Source organism: Paramormyrops kingsleyae, chromosome 9, assembly GCF_048594095.1.
Source record: "Paramormyrops kingsleyae isolate MSU_618 chromosome 9, PKINGS_0.4, whole genome shotgun sequence".
NCBI lineage: Eukaryota > Metazoa > Chordata > Actinopteri > Osteoglossiformes > Mormyridae > Paramormyrops > Paramormyrops kingsleyae.
The window spans coordinates 7,170,133-7,186,849 of NC_132805.1; the positions used below are offsets into that span (position 1 = coordinate 7,170,133).

The following is a 16,717-nucleotide window of genomic DNA, read 5'->3' on the forward strand; positions in this document are numbered from 1 at the left end:
AACCGAAGGCCGTCTGCTGGTTTCTCACCAGCTAGCGTGTCCGTGTCCCAGCACACCGTCACGCACCGAACAACAACAGCTTTATCAGAAGCACTGATCCAGACAGAAGCAGCACCATTCATGGAAAAAAGGGCACAGATGGAATTCTTCCAGGAACGTGTTTTATCAAGTAATAGTTTGTTTTTCTAGCAACTTTTCCAAGGTGTTTGCTTGCCTTGTGTCCTGTGCCTGCAGGGATATTCTCCAAGCTCACACTACCAGCCCGTACTGGGTAACTGGCAAAGAAGATGAATAGATGGAAGGTCTGTTCATTTCAATAAGAGAATTTAAAATTCACAGCATCGAGATGTTTGTCAAGTTGTACCTGTTTGATTCTTTAATGAGAATATTCATAAGAACATAAGAACATAAGAACATAAGAACATAAGAACTATACAAACGAGAGGAGGCCATTCGGCCCATCGAGCTCGCTTGGGGAGAACTTAACTAATAGCTCAGAGTTGTTAAAATCTTATCTAGCTCTGATTTAAAGGAACCCAAGGATTCAGCTTGCACTACGTTATCAGGAAGACTATTCCATACTCTGACTACACGCTGTGTAAAGAAGTGCTTCCTTAAATCCAGTTTGAAATGTTCTCCCGCTAATTTCCACCTATGGCCACGAGTTCTTGTATTTGAACTAATGCTGAAGTAACTATTCGGTTGAACAGCATCCAAACCTGTTAGAATCTTATAGACCTGGATCATGTCCCCCCTCAGTCTCCTTTGCTTGAGGCTGAACAGATTTAGCTCAAATAACCTTTCCTCGTATGACATTCCTCTAAGACCAGGAATCATTCTTGTGGCCCTACGCTGCACCTTTTCTAAGGCCGCTATGTCCTTTTTAAGATATGGTGACCAAACCTGTACACAATATTCTAGGTGAGGTCTCACCAAGGAATTGTATAATCTTAGCATTACCTCCCTTGACTTAAACTCCACACACCTGGAGATGTACCCCAACATCCTATTGGCCTTTTTTATTGCTTCCCCACACTGGCGAGAATGAGACATGGAAGCATCAACATACACACCAAGGTCTTTCTCATAATCAGCTACCTTTATTTCAGTAGGTCCCATAAAATACCTGTACTTTATATTTCTGCTCCCTACATGGAGTACCTTACATTTGTCTATGTTAAATTTCATCTGCCAGGTGTCAGCCCAGTCACTAATTAAATTAAGATCCCGCTGTAGCTGCTGAGCCGCTAGTTCAGTATCTGCTACACCACCCACCTTGGTGTCATCTGCAAATTTCACCAGTTTACTGTATATATTGGTGTCTATATCATTTATGTAAATTAGGAACAAAAGTGGTCCTAAAATTGAACCCTGCGGTACCCCACTATGAACGCAGGCCCACTGTGACATCGAGCCTCTTATAACTACTCGCTGCTTCCTATCCGTTAACCAGTTATCAATCCAAGTCGCTACAGTTCCTAAAATACCTGTCGCTTTGAGTTTAAGTGAGAGCCTCTTGTGGGGAACAACATCAAAAGCCTTTTGGAAATCTAAATAGATGACATCATAGGCCTTCTTATCATCAACTTCCTGAGTAGCTTCCTCAAAAAACTCCAACAGATTTGTTAAACAGGATCTACCTCTCCTAAATCCATGCTGGCTATCCCTCAAAATGTTATTTGAGTCCAGGTAATCTACCATTTTCTCTTTGATTATAGCCTCCATAACTTTACCAGTTATACAAGTTAGACTGATTGGCCTATAGTTTGACAAATTACTTCTATCCCCTTTTTTGAAAATGGGCGTTATGTTGGCATGCTTCCAATCAGAAGGTACCACACCTTCAGATAAGGATTTTTGAAACAGTAATGTTAAGGGTCGGCAAATAATATCCCTCATCTCTTTTAACACTATAGGTAAGATGCCATCAGGGCCCTGTGATTTATTTATTTTGAGCTTAGCTAGGCTTTGCAAAACATCAGCTTCAGTTATATATATATTAGTTATAGACGATGTTGAATTAGTAATAAGAACTGGTAAGTTACTAGTGTCCTCGTCCTTCATCTCTTTTTCTAATTAATTTATATATAATACACCCTTAATTATTAAATAATCTGTTACAAAGTCAGGTGATCTGGTCATTTTCCCGAAATAGGAAAATGTACCAGAAAATGTGCCTGAACAGCAAATGACAGACCAACACTAACCTTTCAGTTTTACTTTAAATACTGTATCAGTGCCCCAGCCTGATAAAACACAGAATGAGCACAGTCACTCTCCTGCCTGACCACCGATCCTCATGAGCACAGGTCCTATTCTACTTCAACCACGTCAAATCTACAAATTCACCACACCTACTAAACCCCAGTTGATTTACTTTTTGGCCCAGTCCACAGGACAAACTCATCTCCAGTACCTGTCAGAAAAAGGAAAAATATGCATGTAGTGTGTGCATTTTGTCTAAAAGTCTGAAATGGTTTTTTTTTTATTATTATTATTTTACTTAAATCAGTATAATTCATAAACTCTACAGCCACTCCTGCCAAATTACCCTGCCCACTCGCCAGTACACCACACCCTTTGAGGGAAAATGATTATTATTTTTTTTAATTCTGAGATTTTGACCATAGATAGTTGTTTATGGGTTGTTTGACTGAGGCAAGAGGGATGACCTCACACGGCAATGAATGAGAAGATTGTATACACTCCCAAAAAGTCACCTGACCCCTTCCTGGCTCAATCTAAAATAAGCCAAATATTGCACTGTCATCTGGTACGAATCACTGGAGAAACCCACTTCATCTTCCACAGATTCCAACAATCCAGCTAGAACTGTTTTCACTGGGGCTCAAAAATATTGTGGCTTATACACAAATGTTATGTTCAATATACATGCCAAGCTGAAAACATTTTCAGTTGTTTGGAGGCCAGTCAAACCTGTAAAAATGTTTATTCTTCCAATGAAATTGAAACGGTTAGTCTCAGTGTATTTAATAAGCGCAACACTCCCATGACCCAGAATGGTAAAAACTCCACTATTATTAATGAGATCTGAAACAGGCAGCTGTGGCTGGGGTCCTAGTAAATTATAAAACTGCTTAATAGCAAGAGCTACTGAAATGATCAGGAAAGTGCAGGTTTCCTTACATTTGTACTGTATGTGGCTTCAATCTCCTGTGTTAAAACCTTTATAGACATCATGCAAGTGCTAACATAATTATATTTAACTGTATTTCAGTGCTGGCTCATTAAAGTCCGAAGGTTTTTGGTGAGAGGGTCCAGTCACTAGTACACTTGCCCTGAAGATGCTGTTGGACCAGTTTTTGGTGAAGAAATTTCACTTCAACAAAGAATACTGATGGATTCAGGATCCTGGCTTTGCGCTGTGGAACATTGTACCACACTCACATCCCTGCACTTTCATCCTAACCACATCCAACATCATCTCCAACCACCTTTGAGTTGGTCTGGTAGGAGACACTTTGTATACATCGTAAGCTTGGAATCATATGCCAGTTAGGCGCTTTCACACTGAAGTTCTGGAACCTGGCGGGTTTCTCAATATGCATACTTGACCATATTTGTGTTCTCGTATTTCTGTTTCAAGTCATCTTCCACTCTTGAAAACCAGTTCCAATACTAAGAACAGAAGCACAGAGGATGGTAAAATCCCAGGGATGAATCTGTTGTAGCCTTGCCAAATGAGACCAATCCCATGATTCACTGCACCCTTGGGAGGCAAGTTAGCAAGATCGGTCTTATTAAGACCACAAGTATGATTTTCGCGTTCTTGGTATTTAGTCTGAAGTAAGAACTAAGGAAGGGGTTCTGAAACTGCCTCCAAGAAACTACAATCAGGCCTGCAATGTGAACATGGTTCCGGAAAAAGGTTCTGGTTCCTGAAAAAAAGTTCCTGCTTTGTGAAAGAGCCTACTGTAGATTTAATTTGTTGCTTTCGTTTTGCTTACTTGGGTAGTTTTGTACCACTGGTGAATCTGACATGTTACCTGTAGTTTATGTGCATGTCAGTGAAGTATCACAGCTTCTGGCGGTAGAGATGGTGCTCACCTACAGGCCATAGTGCTGGAATAAATTTTCCAAGTTTGTTAAGATGGTGACCTGGGATGACTGGCTAAGATTGCCATGGCCGAGTTACTGGGGTCCTTGCGTGAGAACGCTGGGGAACGATTGTGAAAGAGAAGGCTTTCATGCAGCGATACATAGCAGCAGTACTGGAAGACAAAACTCCTTAGTGAAGTCCTGCTTCACTGGCACACTTCTTGCTCCCTCTGGCTAGGGTCGGCACTGTCTGTAATAAAACGTAATTAAAAGGCACAGTCAGAAGAGAATGTATAGATACAGTGAGCTTTAGCATGGAGTTTTCCCACTAACAGTTATGGCTGAAATTGGTAATGACACCCATATGGTTCTGATTCATGAGGTTTATTTCATTTGCCGTGTCACCAGTGGGGCTGAAAGTGGGGACATGTATAGCTGGGGTAAAGGAAGAGGGGCCAAGTCCCCCCCCCCCCACGGAAACAAGCTAGGAGCATTGAGGGGCCTGTTAGGTGTGTCCGGATTTATTTAATTCTTGTTTTCACATCGTTCTTTGGCTACCTGGTCTAATTTTATGTGATAGCTTTCCAATAACGAGGAGAGCCCCCCGACTTCTGCGGATTCGCCAGTGCGCTCCTCAATCTGCACCATCCTCTGTCACCACCTTCCTCAGATAGAACAACGATACTGAACCGGCACCCATTTATTTATTTATTTTTTATGTATACTGTGTGGGCCAGTATTACATTGCTGAAGCTACAGCTCGGCAATAGCCTATATCGAATTTTTACTGTATATCAATATTTTTTCAAAATGAGGTATAATATAGCACAATGCTGTTTCTATCAGTATATTTTAATTGTGTGTTATAATTTGGGCTTTATTAAAGATAATAGAAATCAACAGTATTCCTTCCTGGTTGTGAACAGGTCATGATGCACAGAATCCCAGATAAGTGTTGGTGGACGTAGGAGAGTAAAAGCTTATTTGAGTCATATTCATATTAAATGACATTTCTTGGCAGTGTAACCAAATTAAATTATGTGTATGTTAATAATGACAGGCAAGTTTGTCATCATTGCAGAATGCATACAAGAGGAACCTGCGTAAGAGAGCCCAAACATGTTTCCCTGGGCACGGGGGGGTCCTTGGATAAAGAAAGACTGAGGACCGTTGGTGTAGGTGGCTGAAACAGCGATGGAAACACCAACGGCGGCATGGAGCGCAGCGCGGCCTGGATGCGAGACGAGTGTGGATCTGTTTCGCATTAATCTGGCACTATTTTCCACCAAAAAAAAAAAAATCTCCACCTCATGCCTGGCTGTGGGGGTCAGAAACCTCTGCAAGAGCGTGGATGCCTCTGGGCGCAGACGCCAAATGCAGAGCGGGGGCTGAGCTCTGGCGGTTTGGACAAATGTGGAGAGGGGGTAACTTTATCTCCCTTAATCGACGGAGATGGCAGTCACTCTGGATGGGAGCCCCTCCAGGCACACATACAGACAGACACACACACACACACACACACACACACTGTCCACGTATTCATATGTTTATGGGGGTTCTCCATTCATTTCTATGAGCATAACCCCCACCCACATTGCCCACAGTGTAATAATTACAAAAATGCCTACATAGTCAGGCCTGTCTGCTCTGGCATCAGCCTGCTATGGATGATGCTGATGGTTCAGTTTCAGTGACCTCCTCTCGAAACCCTCTACGCTTCCTGTTTGACTCAGCATCACCCACATGTTTACCTGTGTGCATGTGAAGGTCCTCTCTTGTGCGTTTACCCGTGTGTCCCTATGAGCCCCTGAAACCTATTCAGGCCTTAAGGTGTGGTGCTGCACCGTCGTCGCGGTAACAGCTGCCTCTGTTACCATCGTCATGGATATCTATACCATTATCTCAAAACGTAATACTTTCTTCAGTATCGCACTCCTAATGATAAACTTGTCAACGCACGCCCAGAGTAAATAGCGGTGAATCCAGACGAAACTAATAAATCATCTCTGTCCTCACTCTGCCTTGACTTATGCACACACACACACGCACACACATGCACACACACGCAGGCCAGGCCTCTCGCCCTGCGGCCTGACCATGCTTTCCTTGGCAGGGCAACGTGAAACATCATCGCTTCATCTCTCCCTCCATTGGTGGCTGCCCTCCGCCTGCAAGGTCACAGATTAATGCTCCCTCTATTGTGTTTAACGATGGAAAAATGACTTCAGTTGAAACCTCACCATCTCCATCTCTGATCCAGAGGGTCGTATTAGGGGAGGAAAACAGATTAAATCGGAACCTGACGTCGACATCCATGGGCCATAAATGACAGCACTCCTCTGCTGAGGGCAGGCCTGCAATGGCTATTATATTCCCAGAAGGCCACAGCACCATCTGAGGTGATATATGACCAGCTTTCCAATCCCAGAGCCGTCAAGGACTTGGCTGGTGAACAACATCAAACACATCAAATGTGCCGGAGATGTTGTCTCTCCTGTCACTCTCCTGATCTCCTAAGGGACTTCCTGGATTTCAGCCCTGAGGGCGAATCCATGTCTGGCATTCTCTTCACACATGGAGTCAGACATAGCTCAGGTAAATATGTACCGGATGGGCTTCAAATATAATTCTTTCATCTGATAAGAGTGTATGCGCAAGACGATGTCCGATATACGTCAGTATACGTCCGTAAGCTTTCTTTGCTAAAATTATTATTTTGCTTTGAAAAGCATCTAAGCTCTTAGTTTAATAGTATGATTTTACAGCAGCGTTTTGCTCACTGGTGACAGCTCAAGTGGTGGTGCTGTTGCTTCAAATCTAGCGATGCGTTTCTGGACGTTCTCTGTGTAGTGTGGGTTTCCTCCTTCAGTCAACATTTAGGCTAATTGGTGTCTCTAAACTGCCTATTTACTATGATTGTTTGTGCATGTGGCCTGCGATGGAACGATATCCTCTCCAGGTAGTACCCCACCCCTCTGCTGTCCGGAACAGGCCGCAGGTGACTTGGACAGGATGCGTGGATATCAGAGACCAGCAACATCCGTATGTCTCTGTCATTTAGCATAATATTTTGTGAAATCATTCTAATTATCATTTTAAAAAGTATTTCAGGAAAGTATTCCCTTTTTTCAAAAAATTGCAGACACAGTTCTCCCTGCCAATGGCCAGCAATGAGTTTCTTTGATCGATGCTGGATGCTTTATGATCTTATCTTGCTTTGATGTTGCTCCTGAAAGCTCCAGGGCACAGTCTCGATGTATATGATTTATGTTTTATTTCGGCTGTAAATCGGTAGATGTGCAGGAGTTACTGCCACCGTTACGGGATGGACCTTGGTCACCTTCTGCCTGGTCAGCACTGTCCGTCAGAAGTTCTCATCCCTGGTCCAGATGCAACGTGACTTGGGTGTCAGAACCAGTCAGCTTCAGGGTGACAGGACTGTCCTGAGCCCCATGACTGAGGAGAACTTCCATATTATTTTTAGGACCCTGAGGCAATTTAGTGACGGATTAACTTTATGGGAAGCCTGGAGTAGGGGGTGGGATGGCTGTCATATCAGACCCATTGCTCCATGATACGCTTCTTAGGAAGACTGGGGTGAGAATGTAAAAGCATCACAGCAAAGTTTCTCTGTCAATGTAGATGTTTGGGAGTCAGCCTTTGTGTGAATGAATGTGCCTCACATCCAGAGCCGTAATAAACTTTAGCAAGCCATAGCTACCCTGCACCTCTCTCCCTCTCCGTCTCGCTAACCGTCACGCAACACTGTCTGCTTCATAAGCCGATCAGTGTCACCTATTTCCTGGTCACGTCCATCGGGGGCAGGGGCGTACTGAGCCTATCTGAAAGCTGATTGGCCCCTGGAGTGCCCCATTTCCCGTCACTCACCGATTCAAAACACATCATTGGCTAATGACTCCTCTGTATGAATTATGGCCCCTCTTGTGCCCCCCCCCCCCCTTAAAAAAAAAATCCTAGATCCCCTAAGCTGGGGTTTATTCACATCATGTCCAGTTTGGCTTCACCTGGGCCGACACTTTCAAGTCTGACTACAATAGAAAATCCATAATGTGGTTTATTGGACTCCACTGCAGCCTGACCCGAGAAGCTCCCTCCTCTGCGCTATTTCAGTAACTGTGTTTTCGCCCTGACGCAGGCAGCGCTTCTGATGTGCGGAAAAGCTGCTGTCGGCTTTCGCCCGTCTGACCCAGAGAAATCCCAGCACATCCATCCCAGCTGGTCAGGTCTGCTCAGTGTGTCCCAAAGCGAGCAGCTGGGCTCACATTTAGATCCCCGGACTGGATCAGAGCTCCAGCAGCGTCAGGTTTCAGGAGGGGGGGGGGGGGGGGGGATTCATTCAGCTTTTTCTCTGTGAACGTCAGTGATCAGCTGCAATCAACATTAAATGATAAACGCTGCATAGCCCCCCCCCCCATTACATGTTCAGACTCATAACTCACCCCCCCCCCACCAAACTTCCCCCGTAATTCATGCCACCTCATCCCCAAATCTACATTTCAAATATGGTTTAGCCCTTAATAGTTCCTGGAACCCTAACCTTGTTTCCGTTTCAGCATTTCGTACGCTGGATTTCATTAAAAGCAAATCAAACCTGAATCAAACCTGAATCCCCTCCGGCGCCCCCTTGTATGAAATGATGAGAAGAGACAGACACCAAAGCTCCGCTTTCAGGATCCGTTCTTTTAATGGTAAAAATCTCCTTTCTCACAGAAAAACAAAGTACAACATTTCTCAGAAGGACTGCTAAGAATCTGCAGATACCCAAGCACCGCGACAAAGAGAACACCAGAAACATTAACAAAAATAGCATCAATAGAAAAATACAAGGTTCTCTTTTGCAGCAGAATGTGGTTCCACCGCGGGGTGATGCAATTCGGGGGGGGTGTGTATCGCATCACAGGTGAGGGGTATGCAACGGAACACATGGGTCCATATTCCCAGCACAACCTGCGCTGCATCATTCAGCCGTATGTAGCTGAAGAATCAGCATAGGGTTCTGGACAGGTTCACGTGTGAGAAGAGTGACAGGTTGGGGCCAGACTGAGGGATTGTGGGTAAAGCACTTATAGGTAGCTAAAAGACACCCTGAATGACTTCAGCATGGTGCTCGCATGATCATGTGACCGATTATGCTGAGAGAAACAGAACTGAAGGTGCCCACATCTGATTGCTGATAGCCTATCTCAGGTCCTGTATATGCTAGCAGAATATGGTCCTGTGAGACTGTGGTGCAGATGGATTGTAGGGGTTAATCCCACTGTCCGTTCTGGGGAGCAGGAACCATGATGCCTATATGTACTGAGCTGAAGAGGATGGGTGGAGACAGAATTGTGACCCATTCACCATGCAAACCTGCTCCCCTGGCTCCGCCCCCAAGCTGCCCAGCCCACCTCCTTCCATAGGCTGTGATTGGTCCCCGCATCCTGCCATTAATCAGACGCTGTGCAAACACCACTCCGTCAGAGGAGAGCCCAGGGCCATGCACCCCCCCACCCCCCATCGCATGCTTCTATCGCTTTTGCGGGACCTGCAGAATTCCCTGCCCAAGTGTCACAGCAAATAGCATAGAGCGCCTCACAGGGGGAAACACTGACCCCTTATGAAGAGGTCCCCAGCGGCCCCAGTCACGGGTGGCCGTAAAGACGCCCCGCTCGGTCCTACAACGCACACTGCACTTCCTCTTTTCAGCCCTTTTGCAATTCAGTCTTTCTACAGCGAGTATCTGTGAAAGGAAAGTATCTGAAGTGTTGGGGAAAAAAAGTCACAACTTTACACACACATAAAACAAAAAAAAAACCAAACACTAGCACTTCCCTTGGCAGCGCTGAACACTGGGGACATCTCGGGGGGTTATGACACTGTACAGATGAGATGACAGCTACGTGTCCCTCAATACGCAGCCACAGCTTTGCTAATTCAGCTGGCCCGGGCCCAAGCCTGACCCACGACACATATCAGACACGTCTCCCCTTCGGTGCCGTCGTCTGTTTTTGGGCATTAAGCTAAATCTTTGGTATTTAAACGCGACGTCATTCTCGTTTTTTGTTTTTTTTTGTCTTCCCTCCATCGATGTCGCCGCTCAGGTCACACGCGGCAGGTGAGGCGGGATGCAAGCCGGGAGCCCCCCCCCCCCCCCCCAGGGGAACGGGGCGGTGGGGGGGATTTTGCGTGGTCTCTGACAGCCCCCAGCACACGCGGACAGTAGCGCGTTCCAAAACCCTGTGCCTGCAGCACTCAAGACAGGCAGCATGACCAGGCTGAGTGTGGAACTGGGACTCTGCTCCTTGCCCTTCCCATGATGCTTCAGGGCCACGCAACTGTTCATGCAGCCTATTGTGTCTGCCCTCTGTGCCCATGTGCAGGGCTCAGTTACAGGGCATCCAGGTGGAATAAGAGTGGTGGTGCCACCCAAAGACAGGCTGGACCTGGGCGATGCAGTAGTTGCTGAAGTTGCCATCGGCCACGTAAGGTGCAGGCTGGTAGTAGCAGGTAACGTTGGCCACGTTGGGGATGGCGTTCTGCTCAGCCAGGACATGCACCGCCAGCATGGCGATGAGGCTGAGGGTCTGCCGCCTCTCGTGTCCCATCAGGCACACCGTACTCTCGTTCACCACACTGTGCAGCGTCATCAGATAGTCGTACTTGCGCTCCTCCAGGCCAACAAAGTGGTTCTGCAGGTAGGACTCCAGCTTGCGCCGCTGCTCGCCGATGTCTGAGAAGTCGATGAAGAAGCGCGAGCACATGTAGCGCTGCAGCGACTTCATCGCCGCCTCGGAGGCCGCGCGGAAGCCCCTCACCAGCAGGTGGCAGTATTTCAGCAGGCCGCCCCCTCGGATCTCCTCTGGGTTGCGTGTGCAGATGACCTTGTGGCGCAGGTGCTCCAGCGCCGCCTGGAAGTCCCCGTAGACGCTCTCGGCAACGACGGTGGGGTGCAGCGTCTCCGACATGGCGTTCTCCGAGCAGTCGTGGAAGAGGAGTAAGGAGTCCAGCTTGATCTGGAAGGAGTCCACGCTGAACTCGAACTGGCGACGCAGGGAGCCCACAAACTTGAGCTCCACGTTCTTGCCGTGGTTGTTGGAGAGTGAGATTAGACTCCACCGGTCCGTGTCCGTGCAGACCTTCACCATCTTCTGCACATAGGCCTCCTGGGGGGGGGGGGGGGAGATAAGCAGTTCTTCATGCTATTACTGCCCCGATTGATTTAGACGAGGAATGATTAAAAACTCAGGCAAGTGTTTACACTGAGAAAAAAATCAACTTATTTTTCCTGGTTACAAACGGGAGACTTAGCCAACGACAGCAGCGTCGTTTACAAGTTGACTTTTATGGATGATTAATGATCAGCTTTGCAGAACTTTACTAAGGAACGCATCAAGCTGAAAGCGCTGTTTTAATTTGTGCCCGATGGCATCATTCTCTTACGTGTTATTCGCGGTGTCATTTCGTGCATTAAATCATTATATCAGTAGCGGCTAAAATTAATTTAATTGCAAGATTATGTCTCTCCCGGTTTAATTTATTTTTCCTACATCTAAATGCGCGATATTACAAATTATGTTAATTGATGTAATTATGTAACTGAATCCTTGGAATCGCCTTCTTCCGTTTGGCATAAGGACCAATTGCTGGCTTACCTGCGTAGATTTTGAGGATCCACTTTAAATAGGTTTATTCAATCCTCTTAATGGTAGAAAAACATAATTTTACTAACAGAAACCCTTCTAAATATATCTCAGGAATGCCTAACGGGCACGAGACTTGGGTCGGCACTGTCATCAAACCCCAGAAAACCATTTTAAAGAAACGTGTACCTTCAGCGTTAGGGACGTTATTTTCTTCTTGTTCACGCCTTCGGGTAGGAAGTCCAGCAAGCAGTCCAGAACAATGTCCTTGATCACCTGAAACTCGGCTTCACCTTTCAAGTCCGCGCAGAAGATGAGGTCCAAGTCTTTGTAGCCCAAGCCGCTGTCCTCATGAAGAACGTGGCTCGCAGCAGACCCGTTCAACCTCACATCTCGGACACTGATCTTCTTGTCCTCCATCCGACTCCTGACTTTCTTAACAATTTGCTGGGGTTTCATCTCCAGGGTGGGGAAGTTGCCCCGGCCGTGGATGGGAATAGTTTCTGTCAGGATAGAGTCCAGGCGCCGAACCTGCTCCCAGTTCAGCACACTGGAGTTCCTGCTGTCTTTCTCAAGTCTTTCTCTATCAGGGCGCCTGACATCGTCTTCGGCCATCCTGACAAAATGCAATCTGCAGACACAAACGATTCTATCTATCTCGTCCCGGTACCGGTTCGCTCTCGGCGCGGCGGAGCAATGCTGACTTTATCCACATCGGTTAATCTGCGCCACTGCCGCCGTCTTAATTCACTGTCTTAAATCTAAGCATGCTTTAAGTGACTGCGCTCGTCCTAAGGCGTCTTCGGAGGAGAAGAAGTCCTTACCGATCTGCGGATCTCCGCATCCTGCCTACTGCTGTAACAGGGCTTATCTGGAGGTCCGCCCGCGCCTTCATCGCCCCAAGGCACGCCTATCAATTTGCATGCACGCTCGGTGGCTTTTGGCAGCTTCTGCGCATGAGTCTCCGCATAAGATCCTTGCCAAACTTCTCCGGACTTAAGCTTCAGATAAAATGAAGGTTTAGATGGGGTTATATCCGAAAAAAAGAGAATATCCTGCCAAAATTTCCATGCTCATTTTGACTACACATAAACTGGAGTTAATTTGCAAGGTGTTGCGTGCTTTATTATTTGTTAACTTTTGCTGGTCTAATAGCATCTAGCTTCTCAGGCTATCTGGAAACTTCTATTAGAATTCTGTCCCTGTTCTAATCTATTTAAAAAGGGTGGTGCAATTAAAACTTTTGTCGACAATTTCTAAGTCCAAAGCATTCCTGATATTCTACAGACTTGGATTCGTGATGAATTTACTGTATTATACCATAAAAGTGCATAAACACTTGAGAGGCTGTTTTAACTTTATTACAATATTCATAAAACATGTCATAAATGTAACAGTATATGTGCAGAACATTTGATAATGTGTGAGATGCCCCTCCCTTCACAGGCCGTGTGGATTACAGCTGAGAGTTCTGTACATTAACACTGCTCCCTAGAGGCTACACGTGGACTTGCAGGGCGGTGTAGAACATCACTCCATTCCAGGGGTCTCCAACTCCAGTCCTGGAGAGCTACTATCCAGTAGGTTTTCAATCCTACCTGGCTTCTGATGAGCCACACCTGCTCTCAGGTAAATACCAGGAACAGGTATGGCTCATCCGAAGCCATGTAGGATAGAAAACCTACTGGTTAGTAGCTCTCCAGGACTAGAGTTGGAGACCCCTGCTCCATTCTGATCTCTGTATTTCCATACATTTGCATCTTACATATACAGCTTGTTCTGAGGAGGACATTTTCTCCTTCAGGATGGAGGCCTACAGAGGAGAAGAGACCAGAACTGAGAAGGTGGAGGTTCTAAGGGGCAAACGGGGTCAGCATGGAGCAGGAAGGGGGTGGTAGTGAAAAAGCAGAGAAGCCTGCAGTGGGAGTAGAGTGTTGGAGGCTGCCTGGGTTGGGAGGCACGGATACACGTCACCCCCAATCCATCAGTCTGCACAAATCCCGACGTCACTGCGGCCTGACATCCCTTAAAGCCAGATTATCCCAATTATTCAAGCACTACCTTAGCCTGGAAACCAGCCTCCACCCAGCAGCCCTCGCTCAGGCTCCCCTCCCAGGCTCGGTGGCTGCCAGGCCTGGCCTGGACACTTCGCACTAGGGAGCACCCGTCTGGATCCCAACACCGATCCCACATTCCTCGGCTGCCTTCACAATGAACGCAGTTTGCAAATGCGCTTTGCAGGCAGCGCATTAAGACCTGCTGGCTGCACTTGCATATGCCACGCCTCCTCTTCCCTCTGCTCTGGAATTGTTTCCATAGATATGGGATATCAGCCTTTCCCCTGGAGCGCCTGAGGTCAGGTGATCAGGTGGACGGCCTGTGGCCCCTCCCCATACCCGGGTCGGTGAATGGACACACATACTGGTGTCCTCGCATGCACCTATCCGCTCATGTAGGTGGGTCCCCTTTCGAGAGTTTGTTGGGCATCATCTGGATCGTCCACCCCCAAGGCCTTGATCTGCAGAATTACTAAAGGCTCTTCCTGGCTCGAATAAGCCTTGGGTTCCTAGGGACTGGCAGGAGAATCAATCCCATAAGAAGAGGACAGAGCACTAGCCATGCTGAGCTGCACCACACCAAAAAGTGGCAAAAAGTGCTGAATTCACCACCAACCACATGCACCGTAAGAACTTCATTCCCATTCAGCCGGAGGGTGCTGGGGGCATCATGACCTGCAGGGTAAGTTGCAGCAGAAGGCATTTGATGCGTGTCCCAGGACTTAATTAATTAGTCCCCTTAATTGTGAGATTAGATTCACAGACGCTGGTTGGTGCTTCATCACTATTCCCCTCAGAACATGAGGAACATGAGGGTGTGAATCCAGCCTCAATGTTATGGACACACCTCCATCCCCCACATCTCCTTGGTGTGAACGTGACGAAGCAAGACTACATTACGGAAACACCTCGGCCATCTGTTTGCCACGCTTCCTAACGGCACAGCGATGGTCTCCACATTCGCGGGGAAGGCCAAGGAAACCAGCAGGTCTGCACCCCTGTGGTTCCCAGCGGGGTGCAATCAGGCAAACAATTCCTGAGAATATATTGTTGAGTACATAATGTACCACTTTTAATATTTTGCCTTAAGAGCAAGACAGTGACCCCTGGGTGCAAAGTGTAACCAATTTCAGTGGGAGCCGTGGCTGAAGATTATCTGATATGTGATAGCGTAGCTTGTCATGAATTTCGTACTAACACAACCACTACCGATTTTAGCTGCAGATTTCACCTTCAACGTATCAATGATTGCGACAGACTAGAGCGGCGAGTTAGATGTGGGCGGATGAGTTACCTACTGACAGCTGTGCTACACTCACTCACCTTCTCCAGAACATATATTTAACAAGTTTTCTCACTCTGACCACTAATGTCCAGTTCTGGGAAGCTCTACCTCTTCTCTAGGCACTGGGCCCAGAGCTTAACAACCCCAAAAAAACATCACTGAAAGACGGAGACGTTTGCCTTAAAGACTAGCTGCGCTAGAGGAAGCGTACGCATGCACAGGACACAGCTGAGAGCGGCACTCAACAGACCAACTTCCTGCACGATCATGACAATGTGTAATCAACAGAGCTAAAATAAAACACAAAGGTCATGGTGTTTTTTTTTTTAGGCCAGTTTGTGTTGCTGGAGCGCCAACAGAGACACGTGGGACCCAGTTACGTTTGGGACGTGATCACAGAATGGAAGGAGAATATGACTCCAACTGAAGACAGCAACGGGATGGAAAATCGTTTATGTTTAGGAATGAGGGACCGAGGAGCACAGCTCTTCATCTGGATGTGCGCATCAGCATTCCAGGGGATTCTTAAGGAATCCTGTTGCCATGCTCCTAAGGAGATGTAGGGTTGAGGGTTACCTTCTGAGGAGGAAGCTGTATGAAGGTCCTCCGTATGCTCCAGGTGGCCGGTGCAGAAACAATTAAGACACTCAAACACTCAACACCATGATGCCTGCTACCTTCTCCACCCAGTGTCCACCTCCACTTCATCTACAGGGGACTATGATTCGGCTGGATCACTTCACTCCGTTCTGTCTCGCCATTCTGTCAGGAGCAAAGGCATCACAGGAAACTAGCCCCGCCCTCCTCGAGGGGCTTAGCCTTTGACACAACAAAGCCAAAGAGCGGAAAGGTAACCCCCCTCCCCTACCACTGCCCCCCCGGCAGGGTCTCTGGCGGCTAAATGGGATTGATGGGCCAGCACGGGCTAACCCGTGGCCCAACTATAAGGACAGGCATGATCGGAGGGTTCATCTAAGGAGAGAAATAAGTAAACCAGTTAGCATGCGAGGCTTTGGCACCCCCTCTCTCTAAAACGAAAGTGACAGATGTCACATAGATGACAAAACGAACGATGAGGACAAATAAGACAAGGAGCAAGACAAATGTTATTTTGGAGAAACCGTGTTTGGCGAGGAGGTCTTTCGCCAACAACAACACCATTCATGATGAACTACCGCAGAGGCAACAGCGACCCCACAGAACACCCGCCTCACTATCAGTGTGTAACGTGCAGACACGAGTAACCCAGATATGCCGTCGCTCCAGATAAACACAGCCCACAATGAAGAAGCTTCCTTCGAGCTAATTTCACAATCAGCCTATGGCTAAGGACCAAATGACAAGCTCTGATAACGGATGGAGGTCAACTTCGAAAGGATGATGCAGCTTGTGAGAGGCAAGCAGATGACAAGCCAGCACCGTGATGAGCATCGTCCAGGGGACAAAGCACCTCCAGTTCCTGGAGTGATGCTGCAGCAGGTGCTGAGGAGGATTAGGTGAGGGCTGTGATCCACCGGCTGGTGCTCAGAGGAGAGCTAGGTCGGCCGTGTTGAGCAAGACAAGCTAACGGCTTGCAGAATAAATAGGCAGAAGTGCAAGATAAATAATCAGGATGACATCAGCCGTATGGCACAAGATAAGAACCAGCAAATACACACAGCAACAACCGCTTA

General features: G+C 47.1%; 1 protein-coding gene across 1 annotated transcript; it reads right to left on the reverse strand.

Annotated features, from left to right (window-relative positions):
* Positions 1 to 8,745: 8,745 nt before the first annotated feature.
* tent5aa (terminal nucleotidyltransferase 5Aa) lies at positions 8,746 to 13,266 on the reverse strand. Its single transcript, XM_023812996.2, has 2 exons — positions 11,892 to 13,266; positions 8,746 to 11,225 (listed from the first exon to the last, which is right to left on the reverse strand). Exons 1-2 carry the CDS (start codon positions 12,315 to 12,317, stop codon positions 10,446 to 10,448), a joined length of 1,206 nt encoding a protein of 401 aa, XP_023668764.1. The 5' UTR covers positions 12,318 to 13,266; the 3' UTR covers positions 8,746 to 10,445.
* Between the last annotated feature and the right edge of the window lie 3,451 nt (positions 13,267 to 16,717).